The 23,621-nt window shown below is 41.6% G+C and overlaps 1 protein-coding gene across 1 annotated transcript in view; it reads left to right on the top strand.

Annotated features, from left to right (window-relative positions):
• Nucleotides 1-23,621, top strand: part of BICC1 (BicC family RNA binding protein 1) — a 115,577-nt gene that overhangs the window by 89,104 nt on the left and 2,852 nt on the right. Inside the window, exons 9-20 of the mRNA XM_058188321.1 lie at nucleotides 953-1,084; nucleotides 3,090-3,276; nucleotides 4,220-4,378; nucleotides 9,702-9,901; nucleotides 12,592-12,733; nucleotides 13,683-13,839; nucleotides 15,464-15,623; nucleotides 16,831-16,870; nucleotides 17,534-17,688; nucleotides 18,561-18,714; nucleotides 20,497-20,657; nucleotides 22,014-22,113. Coding sequence (XP_058044304.1) covers nucleotides 953-1,084; nucleotides 3,090-3,276; nucleotides 4,220-4,378; nucleotides 9,702-9,901; nucleotides 12,592-12,733; nucleotides 13,683-13,839; nucleotides 15,464-15,623; nucleotides 16,831-16,870; nucleotides 17,534-17,688; nucleotides 18,561-18,714; nucleotides 20,497-20,657; nucleotides 22,014-22,113 — 1,747 coding nt within the window. The remainder of the gene's footprint in view (nucleotides 1-952; nucleotides 1,085-3,089; nucleotides 3,277-4,219; nucleotides 4,379-9,701; nucleotides 9,902-12,591; nucleotides 12,734-13,682; nucleotides 13,840-15,463; nucleotides 15,624-16,830; nucleotides 16,871-17,533; nucleotides 17,689-18,560; nucleotides 18,715-20,496; nucleotides 20,658-22,013; nucleotides 22,114-23,621) is intronic.

Consider the following 23,621-nt stretch of genomic DNA (forward strand, 5'->3'; position numbering starts at 1 on the left):
CGGAGGAATTCTTTGTAGAAGGAAAGATGCAAAGAAGAACATGAGCATCAACAGAAAGAGTTGGATGTAGACTAGGAGACCTCCAAGGTCCCTTCCAACTCTGCTATTCTGTTAAAACGTTAAGACTAAAGGGCAAGGTAGAACATCCGCTTTAAGATTTTTGAACAATTCTCAGTTGAATTAGAACTGTCCTTGATTGATCCAGAACTAAAATGAAAAGATATAAACTGCAAATGTATGGACAAAATGGTTTTGGTTGTTGAAAGATATAACGTTTTTCAGCTCATCAGGTACAGTGGGCCAGATTCGCTACATATTTTTGTTTTTATGTGTTTTGCGTGCATATTTCTGTTTCCAGTGCCAAATTATCTTGTCTTTCTGGCTTTCTCATATTCATTATTGGATTTTTCCATGCCTTGCAAGTTGACCGGACAGTCTACTGCATGCTCCTAATAGGCTTGCATGCAAATAATTAGCTCATAAAGATTTGTATATGTGTGTATTATGTACGTACCTACTGCTGAAAGGATCACAAGATTTATTCTCAATAGATCTGCATGTCTCTTGGTTTCAAAGGGACTCTTTAAAAGTTTTAGTTAACCCTCCATTCCAAAACTGTTGGGGCTCATCTAGGCAGAAGCTGAACGTGTAAGTTCTTGGTTGTATCGTAGATCCTATCCTGATGACACCAGTCATTGTGCATCTCCCATATTCTTGAACTGCTGATAATTCAAACAGTGAAAAATCCTGGGAAACATATTATTGTCAGTATGGAAATGTCGAACAACTGGCATTTCTAGAGTCTGGAAACCTCTTGTTAGAAAGACCATGTGAGTGAAATGTAGGAGAATGGTGGGAATGGTGAACCGGAGATTTGCTGTTCAACTGTGCGCTGCACAAAACATGGAGGGCTTCCTAAACTTCATATTGGATTTTGCATTTCATCTTCCAGGGCTGCCTTCCTCTAGTGCTGATGTTTGATATGAAGGAAGAAATTGACGTAGAACCACATTTTATTACCCAGCTGATGGAGCAGCTAGATGTCTTCATCAGTATTAAACCAAAGCCAAAACAGACGAGTAAGGTGAGTAGAATGGACTCTAGTTTTTCTGGACAAGGCTATATTTAGCTTTGAACTACCCTGCTTGAAAATTAAGTCAGCCCCCTTCTGATCATCACAGGGGGCAGGATGGCTCAGCGGTCAAAGATGCTGAACTTGTCAGCTGGAAAGCTGATGGCCTGAGTTTAAGACTGGAGCAATATGCAATGGGGCGAGCTCCCATTCCTGCCCCAGCTCCTGCCCACCTAGCAGTTCTATAGTATGCAAATGCAGGTAGATAAATAGGTACCACTTTGGTGGGAAAGTAGCAGCTTTCTGTGCACCTTGACATATAGTCCTGCTGGCTACAGGATCACAGAAGTGTCTTCAGAGAATGGCTGGTTACCTTGACTAAGAAACAGAGATGAACATTGCCCCCTTGTGTTGGACACGACTGAACACAGGAAACCTTTACCTTCTCCTACCTTCTGGTCATTGTAATAATAGAGTTATTATAATGAGAATTCTATTTTAGACCGAGCTGTTACAAATCTATTATTTGTTTAGTATTTAGGCTGAATAAGAAAAGGGAGAGTGTGGAACCAGCTCGTTTCACTGTGTGCCATGCAGACTGTGGCTTGCTCTTTTTGTGTCGTTTTATATGAAGATAATGAGATACTTTATGATTCCCATTTTCCTAAGGACCCTTGAGAGTTTAACATGATTGACACTTACCAAAGAGCTTTCTATTGTCAGTGAAGCACGTATTGACTTATTTTGGGTATTGTTTGGTTTTCTAAATAGGTCAGCAGACATCAGCAATAATATGTCTCGTTCCTTGGCCTTTCCTAAAACCATCTTGAACATCTGGGCTCTAATTTGTGTTGGATGATCCTAAACATTATTTCACTGTCATGTGAAATTAACTATATTGTGTAATAATTTGCACACTGTTAAGTTTCTTTTCTTTGGTCTTGGTGTATGTGTTATTTAACAGAAACAAGCATATCTAGTATGCTAATGTAAATAAAAAAAGATCTTTATTAATTAATAAACAATGTCTTTGAAATGACTTCATCAGATTATATTTTTAATATCAAGTTAATTCCTACAAAAGTACAAAAAAGTTTGTCTTCAATGTTGGTCTGAAACTTCCAAGAAAAACAAGGATGTAGCCAGTATCTCACTATTATGTAATTTTAAAGCTGAGAAATACAAGGAAGGAATAAAATCTGACCAGATGTTTTTTTCAAAGCTCTTCACAGCCCTGATCTTCTTAGACTGATGCACACAACAAGGAAAGACTCTTCTGACAACTTGACAAGATGCAGATAACAACCCAAGAGGCAGATTTAAATAAAGCAGCCATTGTTTTGCCACCAAGATGAATCAAACCAGTTCTTGTTCTGTGTCAAAACATGCTCTTTCATTGTCACAATTATTGTGGCAACTTGTTTGTGAAGGAAAGTTGGCATAAAGTTAAATGTAGGGAGTCTCGGAGCCCTAGAAAATGAGAAATCCAGTTTCTCTAGACCTGTATGTTGAGGGGAAAATGTTATAATCTGATATTTTTATTTGACTTGGTAAGCATTGTGATGTGATAAATTAGCAAACTCTCCATAATTTCCCACAAAGTTTTAAACAAGGACAGGAATCTGAGATTAGAGTTTGGCTGCCTAAGCAGAGATAACTACATCAGTGATTGGATATTGTTGGCTAGTGTGATTCTAAACAAGGCTGAAATGTTGAATGAACCTTTACAGAAAGCCTAATTTATTTCATCTTCTGAAATATTACAGAATAGGGATATTGTTTCAATGACTGTATATTGTAGCCAAGAATCCCAACCAAAATGCACCCTACCATTCCAGATGTTTCTTGTATAAATCAAAGTATGTAATTTAGGAGCCACACTACTTTCTTTCTGTTGCTACTAGGAGGAGCTTTCTTCAACAGAGGATTTGCAAACAAGACTGGTGACTCTTACCAGTTGTCTGCAATTGTTTGAATTGTTGTCAGAAACTCATATCCCATGTTTTCTTTTTTGCAGTCCGTAATCGTGAAAAGCGTTGAGCGAAATGCCTTAAATATGTACGAAGCACGGAAATGTCTCCTGGGTCTGGAAAGCAATGGCATCGCCGTAGCGACAAATCCCTCCCCCATCTCTTGCCCAGTTGGCCTTCCTTGTCCTGGCTTGGACATCTTGACCTCAGCCAGCCTTGGACTAACTGGACTTGGTACGATCTACAATCTTATATTTTCAAATCTCAACAAAATGAGTTTTCAAGGTTTAAGGCAGGAGTGTCCAACCTTGGCCACTTTAAGACCTGTGGATTTCAACACCCAGAGTTGAATTCATGGCTGGCTGGGGAATTCTGGGAGTTAAAGTCCATAGATCTTAAAGCGGCCAAGGTTGGACTCAACTTGTTTATGGATTTATTTAAAAAAGTAGGCTGAACAATAGCTCCGACATGTAAGATTATGTTGATATGTGCGTGTGTGTTTTCTTTCTTGTATATAAGAAAAGACAATAATGGAAGGCAAACATTTGTTTTAACTGATATGGGGAAATGGAAGAATTAGAAAAGAGCTTGGAAATGTGAAGTAGGGATTTGTGGAGGTAGGGAGGTTGTCAGTGGTGAAGGAAGAATTGTAGTCATAGATGTTAAGGTGTAGTTGAGTTAAGTGTCCGTGGGCTATCTGAATAAAGCCTTGTTTCCAAAATAGAGTATTGACTGCACTTCTTTGAAGAACAAAACAGAAGGCCTGGAGAACCCCTTTTCTTGCACAAAATTTCTTTGTTTTTCCTTGAAGACATTTTGCTTCTCATCCAAGAAGCTTCTTTACTTCAGAACTGAAGAAGCTTCTTGGATGAGAAGTGAAAGTTCTTCAAGGAAAAACAAAGAAATCTAGTTGCCTCTTGAAAAAAACACCTTTGGGACAAGCATGGTCTGGATGACTGAGAATCTCCACATAGACAAATCCCATTTCTTGTTAGGAGCAACATCCAAGGAGAGAAGTAGGCATCTTGCCCACCTAGAGTGGATCTTCCTTGAGTGTTTTCATCATCCAACAGAAGAGTAAAATCACTCATTCAGTTTTGCATTGGTCTTTAAAATAATTGGTTGTGCATCTACAGGGATGTAACATTCTTTTTTATTTGTTTTTTTTTTTTGATAGGTCTTTTAGGTCCAACCACTTTATCTGTCAGCACCTCCACACCTCCAAACTCCCTCCTAAATGCTCTCAATAGTTCGGTTAGTCCTTTGCAGAGTCCAAGTTCAAGCACACCAAGTTCAACTTTCTGGGCTTCCTCAATCGCTAATACAAGCACTACAGGTTGGTATTTTGGGTTTAAATTGGAGATATTTTAAATAGAGCAAGGTAAGTTAAATAGAGCAAGAGTAAGGCCACACTTGGAATACTGCATTGAGTTTTGGTCGCCACGATCTAAAAAAGATGTGGAGTGCACTTTTTAGAGTGCAGAGAAGAGCAACAAAGATGATTAGGGGACTGGAGGCTAAAACATATGAAGAACGGTTGCAGGAACTCGGTATGCCTAGTTTGATGAAAAGAAGGACTAGGAGAGACATGGTAGCTATCTTCCTATCTCAGGGGCTGCCACAAAGAAGAGGGAGTCGGGCTGTTCTCCAAAGCACCTGAAGGCAGGACAAGAAGCAATGGATGGAAACTAATCAAGGAGAGAAGCAACCTAGAACTAAGGAGGAATTTCCTGACAGTGAGAACAATTGATCAGTGGAACAACTTGCCTCCATAAGTTGTGAACACTGGAAGTTTTTAAGAAATGATTGGGCAATTATTTGTCTGAAGTGGTGTAGAGTTTCCTGCCTAAGCAGGGGGTTGGACTAGAAGACCTCCAAGGTCCCTTCCAACTCTGTTATTCTGTTTTCCCAAGAGCAATCTAGCATTTTCCCTAAGCATGCAGAACAGGACATTAAAATGATGCCACTATTTCAAGAAGCCATCATTGTAAGATGGGATCATCTGAGTCCTTGGACTTCCAGATGCTCATTTCATTGTGGTTTGTGCTTTGCATCCAAAAGACCCTAGTTTAGTCCTTGGCATTTCAAGGACTTTGTGAAACAAAATCTGTGCTAGTGAGATAAGGCAATTCTATTCTATGCAATCTTGCTCTGAATTTTATTTATTGGCCAAGTGTGATTGGACACACAAGGAATTTGTCTTGGTGCATATGCTCTCAGTGTACATAAAAGAAAAGATACGTTCATCAAGGTACAACATTTACAACACAATTGATGATCAATATATCAATATAAATCATAAGGATTGCCAGCAACAAGTTATAGTCATACAGTCATAAGTGGAAAGAGATTGGTGATGGGAACTATGAAACGATTAATAGTAGTGCAGATTCAGTAAATAGTCTGACAGTGTTGAGGGAATTATTTGTTTAGCAGAGTGATGGCCTTCGGGAAAAAACTGTTCTTGTGTCTAGTTGTTCTGGTGTGCAGTGCTCTATAGCGTCGTTTTGAGGGTAGGAGTTGAAACAGTTTATGTCCAGGATGCGAGGGATCTGCAAATATTTTCACGGCCCTCTTCTTGATTCGTGCAGTATACAGGTCCTCAATGGAAGGCAGGTTGGTAGCAATTATTTTTTCTGCAGTTCTAATTATCCTCTGAAGTCTGTGTTTTTCTTGTTGGGTTGCAGAACCGAACCAGACAGTTATAGAGGTGCAAATGACAGACTCAATAATTCCTCTGTAGAATTGGATCAGCAGCTCCTTGGGCAGTTTGAGCTTACTGAGTTGGCGCAGAAAGAACATTCTTTGTTGTCCTTTTTTAATGATGTTTTTGATGTTAGCTGTCCATTTGAGATCTTGCGATATGATAGAACCCAGAAATTTGAAGGTTTCTACTGTTGATACTGTGTTGTCAAGTATTGTGAGAGGTGGAAGTATGGAAGGGTTTCTCCTAAAGTCTACCACCATTTCTACGGTTTTGAGTGTGTTCAGTTCCAGATTGTTTTGGTTGCACCACAAGGCTAGTCGTTCGACCTCTCGTCTATATGCGGATTCGTCATTGTCTCAAATGAGACCAATCACTGTTGTGTCATCTGCGAACTTCAGTAGCTTAACAGATGGATCATTGGAGATGCAGTCATTGGTATACAGAGAGAAGAGAAGTGGGGAGAGCACACAGCCTTGCGGGGCCCCTGTGCTAATTGTACAGGTATTTGATGTGATCTTGCTTAGCTTTACCTGCTGCTTCCTGTTTGCTAGGAAGCTTGTGATCCACTTACAAGTCTGTTCCGGTACCTGTAGCTGGTTTAGCTTAGTTAGAAGAATGTCTGGAATGATGGTATTGAATGCTGAACTAAAGTCTACAAAAAGGACCCTTGCATAGGTCTTTGGAGACTCAAGATGTTGTAGGATGTAGTGCAGAGCCATATTAACAGCATCATCTGTTGATCTATTTGCTCGGTATGCAAATTGCAAGGGGTCTAACAAAGGATCCGTGGTGGTTTTCAGGTAGGAAAGCACTAGCCTTTCAAAGGTTTTCATTAGTTTTCACTAATGAAAGGTTCACAAAGGTTTTCACTAGTTTAGTCCTTGGCATTTCAAGGACCTTGTGAAACAAAATCTGTGCTAGTGAGATAAGGCAATTCTGGGCTACTCAGATCCTATTCTATGCAATCTTGCTCTGCTGAATTGCACATCAGCCACAGGTAACCTTTGTCTTACAACTACTCATTGATGCTGAAAAAAGTGACTTACAACTGGTCCACACACTTACTTTCTATTTTATTTTATTCAAAAATACAAATACAAAATCCAAAAGAAAACATTAAATGGAGACCAAGCAAAACTAGACAAAAACTTTTTTAAAAATGTGAATTTAAAAAAAGAAACAAAAACACACATTATTTCCCCCCCACCCATCCCCACTGAACACTAACCAAACTAGTGCAACAATACTGGTTCCTCCCTTGCAAAGCAGGTCCAAAATGTATAAGCTTCTGCATCTCTTTGCAAGCCAATTGACTTTCCTTACCACTTGCAACCATTGCCATGTCTCCCATAATCAGGTGATCAAAATTCAGGTGCTTGGCAACTGGCTTGTATTTATGAGGGTTGGAGCATCCCAGGGTCACAAGATAGCCATTTTGACCTTCCCAGCCAGTTTAATAAAGTCAGTGGGAAAAGCTAGATTTGCTTCATGATGTCAAGGTTCCAGAAAAACCTCTTCTGCATAAAAAAAACTCAGAAGCCATTGTTTTCCAGAGTTCTTTACTAGCATGAGGAAACTGGCACATGATGAGTGAAATTCCAAAACTGAATTTCCGGATTCTTTTCCCAGTTATACAAACCCCAAGAGTCCCACCCCCCTGACCCCTTTGATGGTCACATGGTCCCACGTTCTCCCAGTTCATTCAAATATCTTCTTGCCACTCTTCCTGCAGATGTGAACACCATCCGACCTTGACCGCTTGAAGAATGTTACCATACCCCTCAGCCCCCCTTCCCCCCTCAGAGGAAAATGTGGCAGCGTCTGGAACCCTAAAGTCTAATATGGTTTCCAGGCCTGACAGGCGTCCCCCCTTGGAAAAGAAGCTATATCCTAGGAAAGAAAACAAAGAGTCGATAAAGAAGAGTGTCAGTGGTCCACACTTCCCTTCTACCCCTCCCTCCCCTCTCCAAGAGGTTGTTTAGGTTTGTCAGGGAAAGTGTCGTGAAATTGTTTAATCAAATTGTTCGCATTTACTTTCCAACTTTTGACCCACGTAGATTCAGTTAATGGATATCCCTTCCAATGGACTAAATATTGTAACTGACCTCTGTATAGTCTAGAGTCAAGGATTTTCTTGATTTCATAGTGGGTTTCACCTTGGATTATCAAGGGTGGTGGGGGAGCGGCAGGTTGAGGTCTCAGACCAGACTGTCTAGCAGGTTTTAATAAGCTGGTATGGAATACCGGGTGTATTTTCCCCAACATTCGAGGGAGCTTGAGTTGGACGGTAACGGGATTTCTGATGGGTATTGATGTCTATATTGTTCAACGTAAGCCTCAATTCTGCTGAGAAAGTAAGCCAGGTGGTGTGGATTCCCATCAAAGGTTGGTTTGAAAGGGGGAGGGGCTGGGTGAGGAGGTGCAGGTGGGTTTAGTTGGCCTGCTTGCGGTTGAAGAGGGATTTGGGGGACGGCCGTTGCTGTTGTGGCTGGTTGCTGAGTTGTGAAGGGGGGTGGAATTCCCTCTGGCTGCTGAGAAGGAAGTCCTTGAAATGTTTCAGCTGTCGAGGCAAACATCGGCCTGGGGCCCCCAGGAAAGAAAGGTGCTGAACTGGCTGGTTGCCATTGGTATTGGATCCACCCTTGTCCAGGATAAAATGCTGAACCAGGAGGAATAGAAGCAGCTGGAGGCAGCGTAGGCCGCTGTTGGCGGGAAAAGTCAATTGGAGGGGGGAGTTGCGATTCCCCCCAAGTCCCTGGTGCTGCCTGAACTCCCTGCCGTCTGAAGGAGGGAAGGGAGGTCCTCCTGCGTTCATCGGAACGGCTTTGAGCTTCAGTAATTTCTCCCTCTCTGGTGGGAGGGAAGGTGAATTTAGGCTGAGCTAAAGGCTCTCGAGGTGGGTGAACTGAGCTTATACGAGGCCTCACTTCCAAACGCTCAAAAGTTTCAGGGAGGTCTAATAGGGACTGGGATTTCAGGGGGTTTCTCAGGTCCCAATCCAGTGACTCTCCCGATTCTCCTGGTTTTACTGTCCTCCAGTGAGGTTGAGAAGAGGGAGGGGGCTCTCCATTCTGCCCCGGGGAAATGTTTTCTCCCGAATGACAGCTTACCCATGAATCGCAGTCTTTGGGCCGTGCTCCAAGCTGACAAGCAGGCTCTACCACTTCGGGTTTTTGAGTCATATCTTCCAATGGGAAGTAGGGGATTTCAATTAAATCGTTAGATTCAAGCTTCTGTGCTACATCCACGCTTTCAGCTTGCTGCTCCTCCATCTTCGCTGGGTCTTTGCACTGCTGTGGAGGTTGTGGAGGCTGGGGCCCAGCACCCCCCTAATGGGCCCCCTCTGAGCGGAGGAAAGGGTACCGTTAGCAAAAGAAAGTTAGGAGTTTTGGAATAATGTCAAGGTTCCAGAAAAACCTCTTCTGCATAAAAAAAACTCAGAAGCCATTGTTTTCCAGAGTTCTTTACTAGCATGAGGAAACTGGCACACGATGAGTGAAATTCCAAAACTGAATTTCCGGATTCTTTCCCCAGTTATACAAACCCCAAGAGTCCCACCCCCCTGCGCCGTTTGATGGTCACATGGTCCCACGTTCTCCCAGTTCATTCGAATATCTTCTTGCCACTCTTCCTGCAGATGTGAACACCATCCGACCTTGACCGCTTGAAGAATGTTACCATACCCCTCAGCCCCACTTCTTCCCCTCAGGGGAAAATGTGGCAGCGTCTGGAATCCTAAAGTCTAATATGGTTTCCAGGCCTGACAGATGATTCACTTAACTGCAGCAAAAATGGTTGTAAAATCAGATGTGACTTACATAATGACTACCTCGCTTAGTGATAGAAGTTCCCATTTTGTGGTTGTAAGCCGAGGACTCCATGTATCTCTTAGGACTTTAGACATCTTCAACCTCAGCAGAAATGAAGCAGAACCTCTCACATTGTCTTCCAGGTTTCTCTGCTATTCCTCACCTGATGATGCCACCTACTGCACAAGCCACATTAACCAGTATCTTGTTGTCGGGAGTGCCCAACTATAGTCAAAGCACACCGTCTCCCCCTCCCGGCTTAACTCCTGTTGATATCCATGTGAATGGCATGCAAGTGGACAACAAGAAAAACCCAACCTCATCATTAAATGGTCATGTAAAGGTAAACAAATGACCTCAGAGTATATAACTAGCATATTTATGAGAGAGTAAATTCCAACTACTGTAACTAAGCAGAATTTTCTTTTGTGCACATTCTGTTATATAGCAGTTATAGCTAGTTCCGTCGCTGACTGGGGGGGCGAGTCACTGGCCACCAGGGAGTTGGTTCGCAGCTTAGGTGTTCTCCTGGATGCACGGCTGTCATTGGAAGAACACTTGACGGCCGTTGCCAGGGGAGCTTTTTATCAGGTTTGCCTGATCTGCCAACTGCGTCCCTTCCTGGACCGGGATTCGTTATGCATGGTCACTCATGCCCTCATTACCTCCCACCTGGATTACTGCAATGGGGCTCCCCTTGAAGAGCACCGGGAGACTTCAACTGGTACAGAATGTGGCTGCGCAGGGGATAGAGGGAGCGTCTCGGAGCTTCCATATAACACCTCTCCTACACAAGCTGCACTGGTTGCCGGTGGTCTTCCGCGTGCAATTCAAGGTGTTGGTGATCACCTTTAAAGCGCTTCATGGCATAGGACCAGGTTATTTACGGGACCGCCTACTGCCGCCAATAGCCTCCCATTGACCTGTGCGCTCCCACAGGGAGGGTCTCCTCGGGGTGCCATCAGCTAAACAATGTCGGCTGGCAGCCCCCAGGGGAAGAGCCTTCTCTGTTGGGGCACCTACCCTATGGAACGAACTGCCTCTGGGGCTACGCCTTCTTCCTGACCTCCGGGCCTTTAAGCGCGAGCTCAAGACTTTTTTGTTTCAATGAGCAGGGTTGGTCTAAGAGTAATTTTTAATTGAGTGGTTTTATTTCTTGTTATTTTAATATTCGGCCTTATGGTTTCAGATTTTTAAATTTCAAATATTGTGTTTTAATTTTTGTATATGTCTTTTTAACTTGGCTGTAAACCGCCCTGAGTCTTCGGAGAAGGGCGGTATAGAAATGTAAATAATAAATAAATAAATAAATAAAATATACTGCTAATAGCAATAGCAGTTATATACTGCTTTATAGTCCTTTTACAGCCATCTCTAAGCAGTTTACAGAGTTAGCCTCTTGCCCCCAACAATCTGGGTTCTCATTTTACGAACCTGGGGGGCATGGAAGGCTGAGTCAACCTTGAGCCAGTCAGGATCGAACTCCTGGCAGTGGGCAGAGTTAGCCTCAATACTGCATTTTAACCAGTGCCGCCACAAGCTCAAATCAACCTGGAAAAATAGAGCTTATTTTTAATTGAGCTTAAATACTAGTGCACTTTTTATTTTTTATTTTTATTTTTATTTTTATTTTTATTTTTATTATTATTATTATTATTATTATTATTATTATTATTATTATTACTTCATATTTTTATACCGCCCTTCTCTGAAGACTCAGGGCGGAGTACAGCAAATAAAACAGCAAAAATCCAAAACAAATTAAAATACTATAACAAGTTTAAAAATCTAATTCGACCGCTGTATACTTAAAATATTAGCTAAAAATTTTTCAAAAGCTAAAACCCTGTTTAAAAACCCGCTAAAACCCCCCATATTAAAATCAATCAGGCCAGCCCCGCTTGGTGAAAAAAGAAAGTCTTGAGCTCGCGTTTACTCGGCAACCATACAATAGTTATTGCTACTTTTTCTAGGATGTTACTTTTTCAGTGGAACTTAACCAGGATAAGTTTTTGTTAGAGGTTTTGCATATCATAAAGTATAATTTAGAAATTCTGGCTTCTGATGGTGTGAAAACGATTACATCATTTTGTTATTGTAGCATCATAGAAAGTTGTAGAAAATGGTTTCTAGCCATAATTAAAATGGTATCCTGAAATGTCATCTTTCAACAGTGCCAAAGCTAACACCAACACGATGGATAAGGAATGAGTCAATGAAGCCTATAAGACCCATATCTAAAACCCTAAACATAGTTTCGAGTAGATGGTTTGACATTATGTAAACCTAGAAGAGCAGCCAGGAGGCCAAGAGATGTTGTGCTCAAAGCTTATCTAAACCAGGGGTCTCCAACCTTGGCAACTTTAAGACTTGTGGACTTCAACTCTGGGAGTTGAAGTCCACAAGTCTTAAAGTTGCCAAGGTTGGAGACCCCTGCTCTAGACACTCTCCTTCTATTAAAGATTATTGTTCACATAATAATGGGAAAATAAGGGAGGGAAAGGGGAACAGAGAAAAGTGTAGGGTAGAAGAGAAAAAGAAAAAGAAAAGCAGGTTCCTTTTGGTGCAGTAGAACAAAGTAGTAACATGACACCTCAACTTTTTATTTTTAAAAAAATCATTTTTCAAGATTCATTTCAATTCATCCCTGTCCCTGTCTAGATAACAAAGTAGGCATGACTCAGTTGCCAAGTCAGTGCTTCCTATAAAACTTCCAGAGGCACAGTTGATGGGGGGTGGGGCTGTCATAGAAGTCACACAAAAGTGCCCCCCTGGATGAGTTTCCGATGTATATGTTTAATACTGATGATTTGGTGCTATGAGAAAATGTGAAATGCTGCATTCTAGCACCTTTTTTTTTTAATATATTGATCTTGGGTATCCACAGACAGGTGAGGTAGTAAAATTATTAGATCACCTCTTAATTTTTTTGCATGGAAAAAGAGATATTAAGTATTTAAGGAAGGTCATTAATGGTCTTTCTTTTTTCAAAGACTAAGATGACTAAACATACTGTTAAACATCCTGTTCCAGACCTCAGCTATGAAGTATCCTGCATTCTCTGCCACAGCTCTTGGTGAAAATGTATTAAGTTCAAACCACAGCGAACCTTCTCGGACGATTGGTAGCCATAATGCCTCTGAACAAGTGACGGCCAAGACAAACTCTGGTGAAGGTATAACCAAAACTACCATGCTGTGCTCTGATGCTGCATCATTTCCCCGCCATAGCGCAATCTCTTAGGCTAAAGGGGTCATCTTAAGAAGGGGGATGAAAGACCAGCTGAGGATTTCTGTTCTAAAAATAAAAAATGTGCCCAAAACCCTAAGGCAGGGAAGCCTGCGCAGGTCAATTAAAAGTTTGCTCAAGATCAAATGATCAAAACATTCCTAAAATATCTATTTCTGGGCATGGTCCAAAAGAATGTCTTGGTGGTTTGGTTCAGAATAAAAAGCCATAATGGACTACTACAAATATGATAGTTGGGTTTAAAAGTGCTTCATTCTTCAAAGGCGCTTTGTTCTAAACTAACTTCTCAAATGCAGAGAAGTGAGAAACTCAAGATTAGAGGAAATTAGGGAACAAAAGTTTTACATTTCTTCTTCTCGCAAAATCAAAACTTTGGAATTTTGAGGTTCATGTGAACAGCCTACAATGGTTTCCCTTTGAACTGGGCTGGAAACACTGCCCCAAAAGAAAAGTTATATACAGAGGTATGCATTTTATTTTTGTTAATCCCATTTATAAACAATATAGGTAGTCTTTCATAGCAAAATCATGGCCAGTGTGTTTTAATACTTGTTCAAATATACATGTGACCCAACACATGTTTTTAAAAAATATCTGATTCTTTGTCTGTTCCTGTGTTAATAAAGACTAGATATTTCAGTCCTTAGGAAACTTCTGGATCCTAAGATATAGACGGCAGCGAGCAATCTGCTATGAAATGGCCCAGACTAGCTGAAAAAGAACCCCAAGTCCTTTTAGCCATAACAACTCCTCTTTTAGTGAAGTGGAAAGTTTATGACGGCTTTCTCCAAATTTTACATGTCCATTAACAAGACCATCAGCCTTGGGAGTCTGCCTTTCATATGTGCTAATTGGTCACTCTTGGTTCTTTGTAGGTTGCAATGATGCTTTCGTAGAAGTGGGCATGCCCAGGAGTCCTTCACACTCCGCAAATGCCAATGATCTCAAGCAGATGATGAGCACCTCTAAGCAATCCTGCACAAAAAGGCAGACGGTGGAATTACTGCAAGGCACCAAAAATTCTCATTTACAGTACGTAATGTTTATAAAAATAAGGTTGTGCAAATGCGGAGATGTTTAATGTGTTTTCTGTGGGGTGGTTGTGTTAATAAAACACACTATTCAGAACACATCCCTGGCTGGAGGGAGCTTCTTACACAACATGCACAGCACAAAAGCCATGATCTTGCATGATCTCCGGATGGTTTTTATTTGGTTCATGTGCTTTCCCCCTGAAAATTGCATTACTTGTGCAGTATTCATATAATATTACACTTTCATCAATCCTAGCATTCCTAACATTGTAAATACGGCTGTGAGAGTAATACTGGCAAAGACCTACATATTGAGAGATCATCATTTTTTATTTATCATTAGCTGTTGCTCTTCTAGTCCCTCTGAGAAAATTAGTGACATATTTCAATCAGGGATTAAGTTATTTGTAAGCATTTTTCTTTTTCTTTCCAAATTCCTCCTGAGGTAGATCATGATTCATAGTGGAGAGTCTGTTTGGGGGAAAGTTAGATGTAAACCTTACTAACTCTGAGGGAGAATTACACAGAGAGTAACTGCATCTTTTTTTCCTCCTTGCTTATTGAATGGTGGGGAGAGCCGGGATCCAGTAAAATGATTCACTCAGCAGTGTTCCCAGTCCTCTTCATAACCCAAGGCTGGAAAATGAGCAGATCAGAAGAATAGAAGAGATTGTAGCTCTGGCTACCAGGGTCCACTTCAAGCAATAAAATCAAAATGAGTTTCAGAGAGTGTCTTCCTTCTTTAGCTGCAATGGCAGCATTGACAGTCAACTGAAGGAGAGAAGGGAATTTGTCCCTTAGGAGACATTATGAGGAGATTCTGGAAAGAAGAGGGAGAGTCCATAGCAGTATTTTTTGTCAACCTTGACAAAACATTGGCTTTGCTGGCTGGGGAATTCTGAAAGTTGAAGTCCACATCTCTTCAAGTGGCTACAGTTGAGAAACACTGTTCAACAGTGTCAGTTCTCAGAGAGGCTTCCCAGTCCATGGGGATCAAGCTGTGGAGAAGACAACTGTACCCTTAATCCTTTTTGTATTAAAAGAAAAAAAGGAAAGATACTTAAGAAGTATCCAAGATGGCGTTTAGCCCAGGAAATGAAGTTATCCATGATCTTTTAAACCGTTTAATGAAGGGAAAGGAATAAGGAAAGGTGAGGGAGGGAGGAATGAAGGGGAGGGGAAGGAAAGGACAGTAACAGTAACAGAATTGGAAGGGACCTTGGAGATCATCTAGTCCAACCCCCTGCTCATGCAGGAGACCTGTACTAGGGATTCGAACTGCCGACCTTTCTGATCAACAAGCTCAGTGTCTTAGCCACTGAGCCACCTAGTTAGGCTCAAATACAAGTAACAGTACTCACCCCATTACACGGCACTAGGGATTCGAACTGCTGAACTGCCAACCTTTCGATTGACAAGCTCAGCGTCTTAGCCACCGAGCCACTGCCTCTTCTTCTTCCAATCTTCTCTACAGCATTTATAAGCACCATTGTAAGTTTACCTCTTTCTCTAAAGTTTCACCATGGCCCTCTTCTTTCTATAGTCCATCCCTTCTAACCATCCAAAGCATAAAGTCATAAATTCCATCCCTTTTTTAACAAGAGCGCCTGTCTTTTTTGTAGGGAGAGATTGCTGTCGGATTCTGAGCTGAGTGCTTCAGAGACCACGGTGGCTGATAAAAAGGCACCCGGAAGTGAAAGGGCAGCAGAGAGGGCGGCTGCAGCACAGCAGAACTCGGAAAGAGCCCACCTGGGCCCCCAGTCGACGTATGTGGACATGCAGGTATTGACCCCCCTTCAAGGATGGATTTCCACTCTGTGAAGCCCTGTGTGAGAGCTGCGCCTGGGCTTGCTTTCTTGTAGCTATTTCATAACCCAACTAGGTAACATCATGAACTGCAGTGGCGCAGTGGCTAGAATACAGTACTGCAGGCTACTGCTGCTGACTGTTGGCTGCCTGCAATTTGGCAGTTCGAGTCTCACCAGCTCAAGGTTGACTCAGCCTTCCATCCTTCCAAGGTCGGTAAAATGAGGATCCAGATGGGTCTGGGGACAATAGGCTGACTCTCTAAACTGCTTAGAGAGGGCTGTAAAGCACTGTGCAGCAGTATATAAGTCTAAGAAGCGCTGTTGCTATTGCTATCATGAGTAATGCACTAGAAGGGTTTGATCTCTGTTTGTAGAGAGTTGATTTGTCTTGTCAGCATTGGTGTGATGTTCTTGGCAGTTCCTTGATTAGGCTCAGAGGTGGGATTCAGCTGGTTCTGTCCGGTTCGAGTGAACCGGTAGTGGCAACTGCAGGAGGCTCCGCCCACCTGCCCAGACATAATGTGCGAGCACTGCCCATGCGTGCACGCTCACATTTGCGAACCAGTAGGGAAGGTAAGTGAATTCCACCTCTATGATTAGGCTGTTATTTACTGCTTGATTGTTGGTCTGGTATTAACCCTGGTGTCAATCCCTGCTTATCTGGATGTTGATTGCTGAGAGTAAACCCCACTCTCTTCTAGCACTGATGATGTTACCCAGTTGGGTAATGAAGTGTCTGCAAGAAAACAATCAAGCTCAGAGAGCACCAAGGACCCCTGAGCTACAAATATTCCCTTCTGTTGGTATAGCAGTCTCTGTGTTGCACTAATACAACCAGCATCAGGGATTTATGTGCTGCTCTTCTAGTGAGGGTGTCATCTTTAGATTCCCAATACGTTGAAATGGATTGCTGATGCTGCCAGTTTTTTCTTCAGTGGACATTGCAGCCCTAATTTTAAACTGGTTTTAAACCTAATTTAAAACTCCTGGTATTAAACAGGAGTTTTAAGTATATCGGAGGTTTATTGGACTGCTGTCACATTGTTGGGTGGCACAAAGAGTTCCCTCCGAGACAAAGTGATGGATCCTGGTCAAAATCTTTGTGGCTTGTGGAGCAGAGTGTAGGCATGACATTTAGCAAGGGCAGTGATTAAGTGGCCTTCTCTGGGTTTCATTTCTAGGCATTTGACTACGAACAGAAGAAGCTACTGGCAACCAAAGGTATGTGGGACAACGGTGACTTGTAGCATGTATCTATTTGTAAGCAGAGTGATGAAGGAGGCTTTGCCTGCCCTCCCCCTGCCATCCATTCCCTTCCGCCCTCGGTTTGGGCTCTGTCATTGTTCCAGTGGAGAAACTGTAGCTTAGACAACATGTTTTGCAATCCAGCTGGTCTTTGTTTCTTTTCTTCCCCTCAAAAGGCTCCTGGAGTTACATTTTCTGAGCAAACAGGATCCCTTTTTATCTTCCAGACTACAAGGTCCTTTCTACGGGATGGTGATCAGAATATTTGCCCTACCTGTTACAGGATTACTTAGAATGGAATGGAATGGAATGGAATGGAATAGGAGAGGAGAGGAGATACATTAAAATGAAATTTCATTGCATTCAGCTCTCAATTTTTTCCCCCCTATTCCTATTTGCCTTTTTCGAAAGGCCACATCACATATTAGTATAATCTTCTCTTGCTGTGTGCTCAGTAATATAAACTGAAATATGAAGTGACCCTAGCAAGTTTAAAATATTTGGAAAGTGGTAAAAGCAGAGAGTGGAAGATTTTCTGGATCTGATCATCCACTGCCTAAAGAATTTTGGCTGCTTTTTACATAAAAAAAAGAGAAGAAGATACTAATGCTTATAAATATGCTTCCTGCCCCCTTAAAGCTATGCTGAAAAAGCCTGTTGTTACGGAGGTGAGAACGCCCACCAACACCTGGAGTGGGCTGGGCTTCTCCAAATCAATGCCAGCTGAAACAATTAAGGAACTGCGAAGAGCCAACCATGTAGCCTACAAACCATCTATGTCGACAACTTATGAGGTATGCAGAACTGCAGTGTGTGCTAGGCATGAAAAAGAAGAAATTGGAGCTTTTGGTCTGAACTTTGACCAAACTCAGGTCAAAGGTTTGGTGTCTGAGGTTTGCTGCTGGGACTTCCAAAGCCCATCTGACCAAAGGTCTCTTTGCGTGACTCCTCCAGGCCTTTGTGAAACTGTGGATTGTGTTAAGATTTTTTTTTTCTGCATGCAGGAGGCAATCTTAATCCATTGTATTTTGTTTATTCCATAATTATCTCAGTTTCATGTTATCTTCTAGTCATTTTTCTATTTCTCTTTAGGAATGTATTAGTGGACACATACACACACACATTGTGTGTGTGTGTGTGTGTGTGTGTGTGTGTGTGTAGACTGTATCTGAGTCACTTGGCTGTTGCCCCAGGATCAAACCACAGCCTGAGTTCTCTGCTCCGTAAGCTATTTTTTCAGAGATTGAGGCATCCGTTGTTTTTCCTTATACTTGAAACATGTGGGAAAAATAATTTTTAAAAAACAAAAACAATCTATTCCTTTATTTTTCCTTCTTTGCGTTGGACATCCACAGTCTTTAAAACACTGGTTTAAAAAAATGACCAGTCTGAATTGGGACAACACAGTGTGCCATAGATGACAAGTTAAAATTAATTTGCTTTGATAATGCAAATTAAGTGTTGCCAATATAATTCTTTATTGGTGTATGCCTTTTCCTAAAGTACTTAAGACTTCTCCGACAAGAATATTTTTTAAACAAAATATTGCTCATTAATTTAAGCTAATGGGTTGCACCATTGAAATGATGTCCTTGAATATAAAGCCAAGTTGACAGTATCTCCACATGTCCTGGTCACACCTCTTCCTGCTGATATTTCCTTGCAGGGTTCCTCCATGTCTCTCTCCCGATCCAACAGCCGGGAACACCTGGGAAGCGGGAGCGATTCGGATAACTGGAGAGATCACAATGGTATTAGCTCAGCTGCTCCGGGCGACTACGTCTCTTCCATTGGAAGTCCTAAACGGAAACAGAAATCAAGTAAGTGTTTACCCCTTTGGTTAGGTCAGAGATCTCATGCAGAGCTACTGACTTGAATAAAAGTTAGCTCCAGCTTGTTTTAGACCAGGGGTCTCCAAGTTTGGCAACTTTAAGTCTGGAGGACTTCAACTCCCAGAATTCTCCAGCCAGCTTTACTGGGTCAGTTAGTTGCATCAAGCTATAATTATCAATGATAGGCTATTAGAATAGAGTAGAACTGGAAGGGAACTTGGAGGCCTTCTAGTGCAGCCCGCTGCTCAAGCAGGAGAACCTATATTATTTGAGATAAGTGACTGTTATTTATATAATAATTCCATCTTCAATTAAACAATGTGATGTCCAGGTACAAATATCTTTGTAAAATGATAATCAAGATTTACAACAATATTCATTATATTCACATTAATTCTATAATATTAAAATGATAATAATAAATATAATAATCATAATACTAGCTTCTCTCTTAACATATCTTGTTTATTTCACGAAACTTTTTCTTTGGTTTCCCTGTTTCTAACTTCCATTTTTATTATCTAACCACAACTTGCACCCACAACTTCTGAAGGCAAGTTGTTCCGCTGGTTAATTGTCCTCACTGTTAGGAAGTTTCTCCTTAATTCCAGGTTGCTTCTCTCCTTGATTAGCTTCCATCCATTGTTTCTTGTCCTGCCCTCTGGTGCTTTGTAGAATAATTTGACCCCCTCTTTTTTGTCGCAACCCCTCAAATGCTGGAATACTGCTATCATGTCGCTCCTAATTCTTCTACATTCTATTAGAAACATTAGAAAGTTGGTGACAATAATGGCTCATTTCTTCCCTCTGTGATGACTTTGTTTCTTCTTCTCTATGTCCAAATGTCATAATATAGTTTTATTCTCCCAGGCCACATCACAAGAGATAGAATTGGCCGGGTACCCCAAAGCAGCGTCCCCCAACGTTTGAGATGGCATGCAATTTTTGCCTCACTCTGACCAATACTTGTTGTATTCTATTTCCATGAAAACAAAGTTTGGTAATTCAACATCAGGCAGAGATTCTGTTGAAGGGTCCTTGGTGCTCTCTGAGCTTGCTTGCTTGTTGTTGTTGTCGTTGTTGTTTTGCAGATGTTTCATTACCCTAACTAGGTAACATCATCATCAAGTTAGGATAATGAAACATCTGCAAGAAATCAAGCAAGCTAGAGAGCACCAAGGACCCCTCATTTAATATAATATAATATAACAACAGAGTTGGAAGGGACCTTGGAGGCCTTCTAGTCCAACCCCCTGCCCAGGCAGGAAACTCTACACCACTTCGGACAAATGGTTATCCAACTTCATAAAAATTTCCAGTGTTGGGAGCATTCACAACTTCTGCAGGCAAGTTGTTCCACTTATTGATTGTTCTGACTGTCAGGAAATTTCTCCTTAGTTCTAAGTTGCTTCTCTCCTTGATCAGTTTCCACCCATTGCTTCTTGTTCTACCCTCAGCTGCATTGGTGAATAGCTTGACTCCCTCTTCTTTGCGGCAGCCCCTGAGACATCGGAACACTGCTATCATGTCATCCCAGTCTTTCTTTTCATTAAACTAGACATACCCAGTTCCTGCAACCGTTCTTCATATGTTTTAGCCTCCAGTCCCCTAATCATCTTTCAATAATCATTTCAACCCTGAGCTATGAATATTCTCCTTTAGATATTCAGTTCAGTACTTCTTGGCAGTTTGCAAGCACCAGACCTTTAGGCTCCTTAGCCTAAAGCGAACTCAACCTAACTAGAAGCTTATTTTCTCTTGAACGTCTAGGTGAGCATTATCTCAGCAGTAGCAACTACATGGACTGCATCTCCTCCCTGATTGGAAGCAACGGCTGTAACCTGAACAGTCTGTTTAAGGGATCTGACCTACCTGAGTTATTCAGCAAACTGGGCCTGGGTAAATACACAGACATATTTCAGCAACAAGAGGTCAGTGTTTGTGAAAGGCTTGGTGATGGTGATGGTTCCTTATAGGCTATTTTGATTGCTTAGCTCCCATATGTTGCGCTTTGTTGATAATCAAGACCACAGATTCATTCCGTGGCTTCAGGCCTTGGTGTCTTTGAAGTGCTATGTTCAGAGAACCAGTTCTGCAGTCTCAAACCAATGTCCATTGTTTGTAATCATACCTTAAGAACCAGCTCTTTGAAGGGAATGGGAGTCTGATTTGGATAGTATCAGCAAACCCATAACTCACTGCTTGGGAAATACTAATCAGAGCAGGACCTCAAGTGACCTTGATGGTGTAAAGACCAACCCACCCAGAGTTAACTTGTGATAAGATGGGCAGTCAATAAATTAAATAAATAAATAAAAACAAATATATAAGCCATCAAAAAATGATCAGAATGGGATACCTCGATGGGACTGCAGAAAAAATATGGAATTTCCTGTGAATCGTCACACGGTGTTAATTCACTCAGTTGCACTCACTGATAGAGCGGGAGTTGAAACATTCTATGCATATACAAACATACATGCAGATATGAGAGCACAAGTATGTGTTGGTGTATACTGATCCCTGCTTCTGGGTGTTTGCACACAACACATACGCCAGAATAAAAATTAATATCACTTTATTATATGTTTTTCATCTGATGCGATTTCCTTGACTTTTAAATATCACTGTTCCAAAGAGAAATGCAATTATCTAATATTTTGCAATACCGACATAACAATCAAATTAATTTTTTGTGTCAGAGTAGTTTATCAGCCTTGGGACATACAGACAATTAACCTGTGGGCATAAAGGAATACCAATAATGGCTCAGTAATTTTAAAATTTGTTCAGAAACTGCCACAAATAGCTAAAAGGGATTGTCTTTCAGAAAATAATGTATACTAATTCACTGGCAACTACTCAGAAAAGATCCAGATATTTTCAATTTATATAAACTAATTTTAGAACACAGTAACATATTTTGAATTGTTTTGGCAGCCAATTTTTATGTCTCACCAAACAAGATTTGAAGGAATTCTGTGCCATGAAGAATTAATTCCAAGGTGATTCATCTGGTTGAGCACCTAAATCCTCTTCTAGTATTTATTTAGGCTGTCAAAATAATACGTTGCATTTGTTATACAAATGTTGCTCCTTTGATTTTAACGTGCTTTGGATGTTGTTAATAGACCTAATTAGCAGGAACTGAAATAATGGCTTTGCTTCTTTCCTTTGTTACCAATTTGTGCACAAAATATATCCAGCAGAATGTTCTCCCAGAGAAGTCCTTGGCCCACTCAGTGGAAGAGCATCTTAAAGTGTGGTGTTGTTGTGGTTTTTCCTAGATTGATCTTCAGACGTTCCTCACTCTAACGGATCAGGATCTGAAAGAGCTTGGAATTACCACTTTTGGTGCACGAAGGAAAATGCTTCTGGCCATCTCAGGTAAAAGAAAATCACTACCTTGTGCAGTTTGTAAGAATTCCCTTCTTCTTCTCCTTGACAGCTATTCTCATACACAGAATGTGGAATGACTCTTTTTCAGAAACTCAAGGTACCCCTGTGTATAGCTATATTCTTGTCCACCCTTATCCTGCCAGCCTTAATCTCTCTTGTTCTCGTAAGTCCACTCATGTGTATCTTTCAATGTGAGATCCATTGACTTCCCTGGGTTGGTGAAGTTAAGAATTCTATTAGGTTTCACCTGCCATAAGATTGTAACAAACAGCTTCCTGATATTTGGTTTTTACCTTATAGTCAGGGACATGCAAAACCCCATAAGGGAGCCCATGTCTTTATAGGTCCCCCCTGAAGAGAGCCAGGTACGGATATCTCATGTGGTGGCTGCCTGCTCTGAAATCAACAGCTTGATGCCTCTTTCATTTTCAACAATTGCCTCAATAGACCTGTGACAGATCTATTGCCTTTTCTGACCCAAATCTATCCTAAACTATTTTATATCTTGTGGGGGTATTGTGGTAGAATCTCCAGCTAGAGAGGAGGGAAGTGTTAAGAATGGACCAAGCTTGGAGTCTTTGCATTGCAGAAGGTGGCAAAAGTCTGAGCTCCCCCAGAATCCCTGAATGCACCCGAGGGAATGCAGTCACTCGGGTGACATTCTGGTAACACGGGTGCCTAGCAATAAAGCTTCGGCTTGAGACTAGTCACCAGTGGTTCTCATTGAGAACCACAGAGAATCTGCCTGGATGAGCTATAGCAGTCATGGCGAACCTTTTTGGCACTGAATGGCGACAAGGGAGCGCACGTCTAGGCTGCAACCTGGAAGAGGGTGCATGCACACGCCCAAAAATGAACTTTGGTTTCTGGTGCGTGCATGCGCGCCGGCCAGCTGGTCTTCCGGGTTTCTGGCTTGCATGCGTGCACGACAATCAGCTGGCTGGCACTCATGCTCACGCAGGAAAGCAGTAGACCAGCTCTTCCAGTTTCCAGCATTGCTGCACACATGAAGGTCAGCTGATCATTGGGTGTGCATGCGCACCAGAAACCTAGAAGAGGAACAGGCAATGCCGTGCATGCCAGGTGACATGGTTGCATGTGTCACTTCGGGCATGCATGCCATAGGTTCACCATCACGGAGCTATAGTGACAAAGTGGTTAGAATGCAATATTGCAGGCCGTCTCTGCCCACTGCCAGGAGTTTGATCCTGACCATTTCAAGGTTGACTCAGCCTTCTGTCCTTCTGGGGTCAGTAAAATGAGGAACCCCAGATGGTTGTGGCCAATAAAGCTGATATTGTAAACTGCTCAGAGAGTGCATTATGAATGTATGTATGTATTTATATGTATGTATGTATGTATGTATGTATGTATGTATGTATGTATGTATGTATGTATGTAAAAGTCTTAAGTGCCCATTGCTATTGCTTGCACCTGATAGGAACATATTTGCATTTGATTGGACTTAGTTGGACTATGAAATAGTAAAAATGTTT

This window comes from Ahaetulla prasina, chromosome 6, assembly GCF_028640845.1.
Source record: "Ahaetulla prasina isolate Xishuangbanna chromosome 6, ASM2864084v1, whole genome shotgun sequence".
Lineage (NCBI taxonomy): Eukaryota > Metazoa > Chordata > Lepidosauria > Squamata > Colubridae > Ahaetulla > Ahaetulla prasina.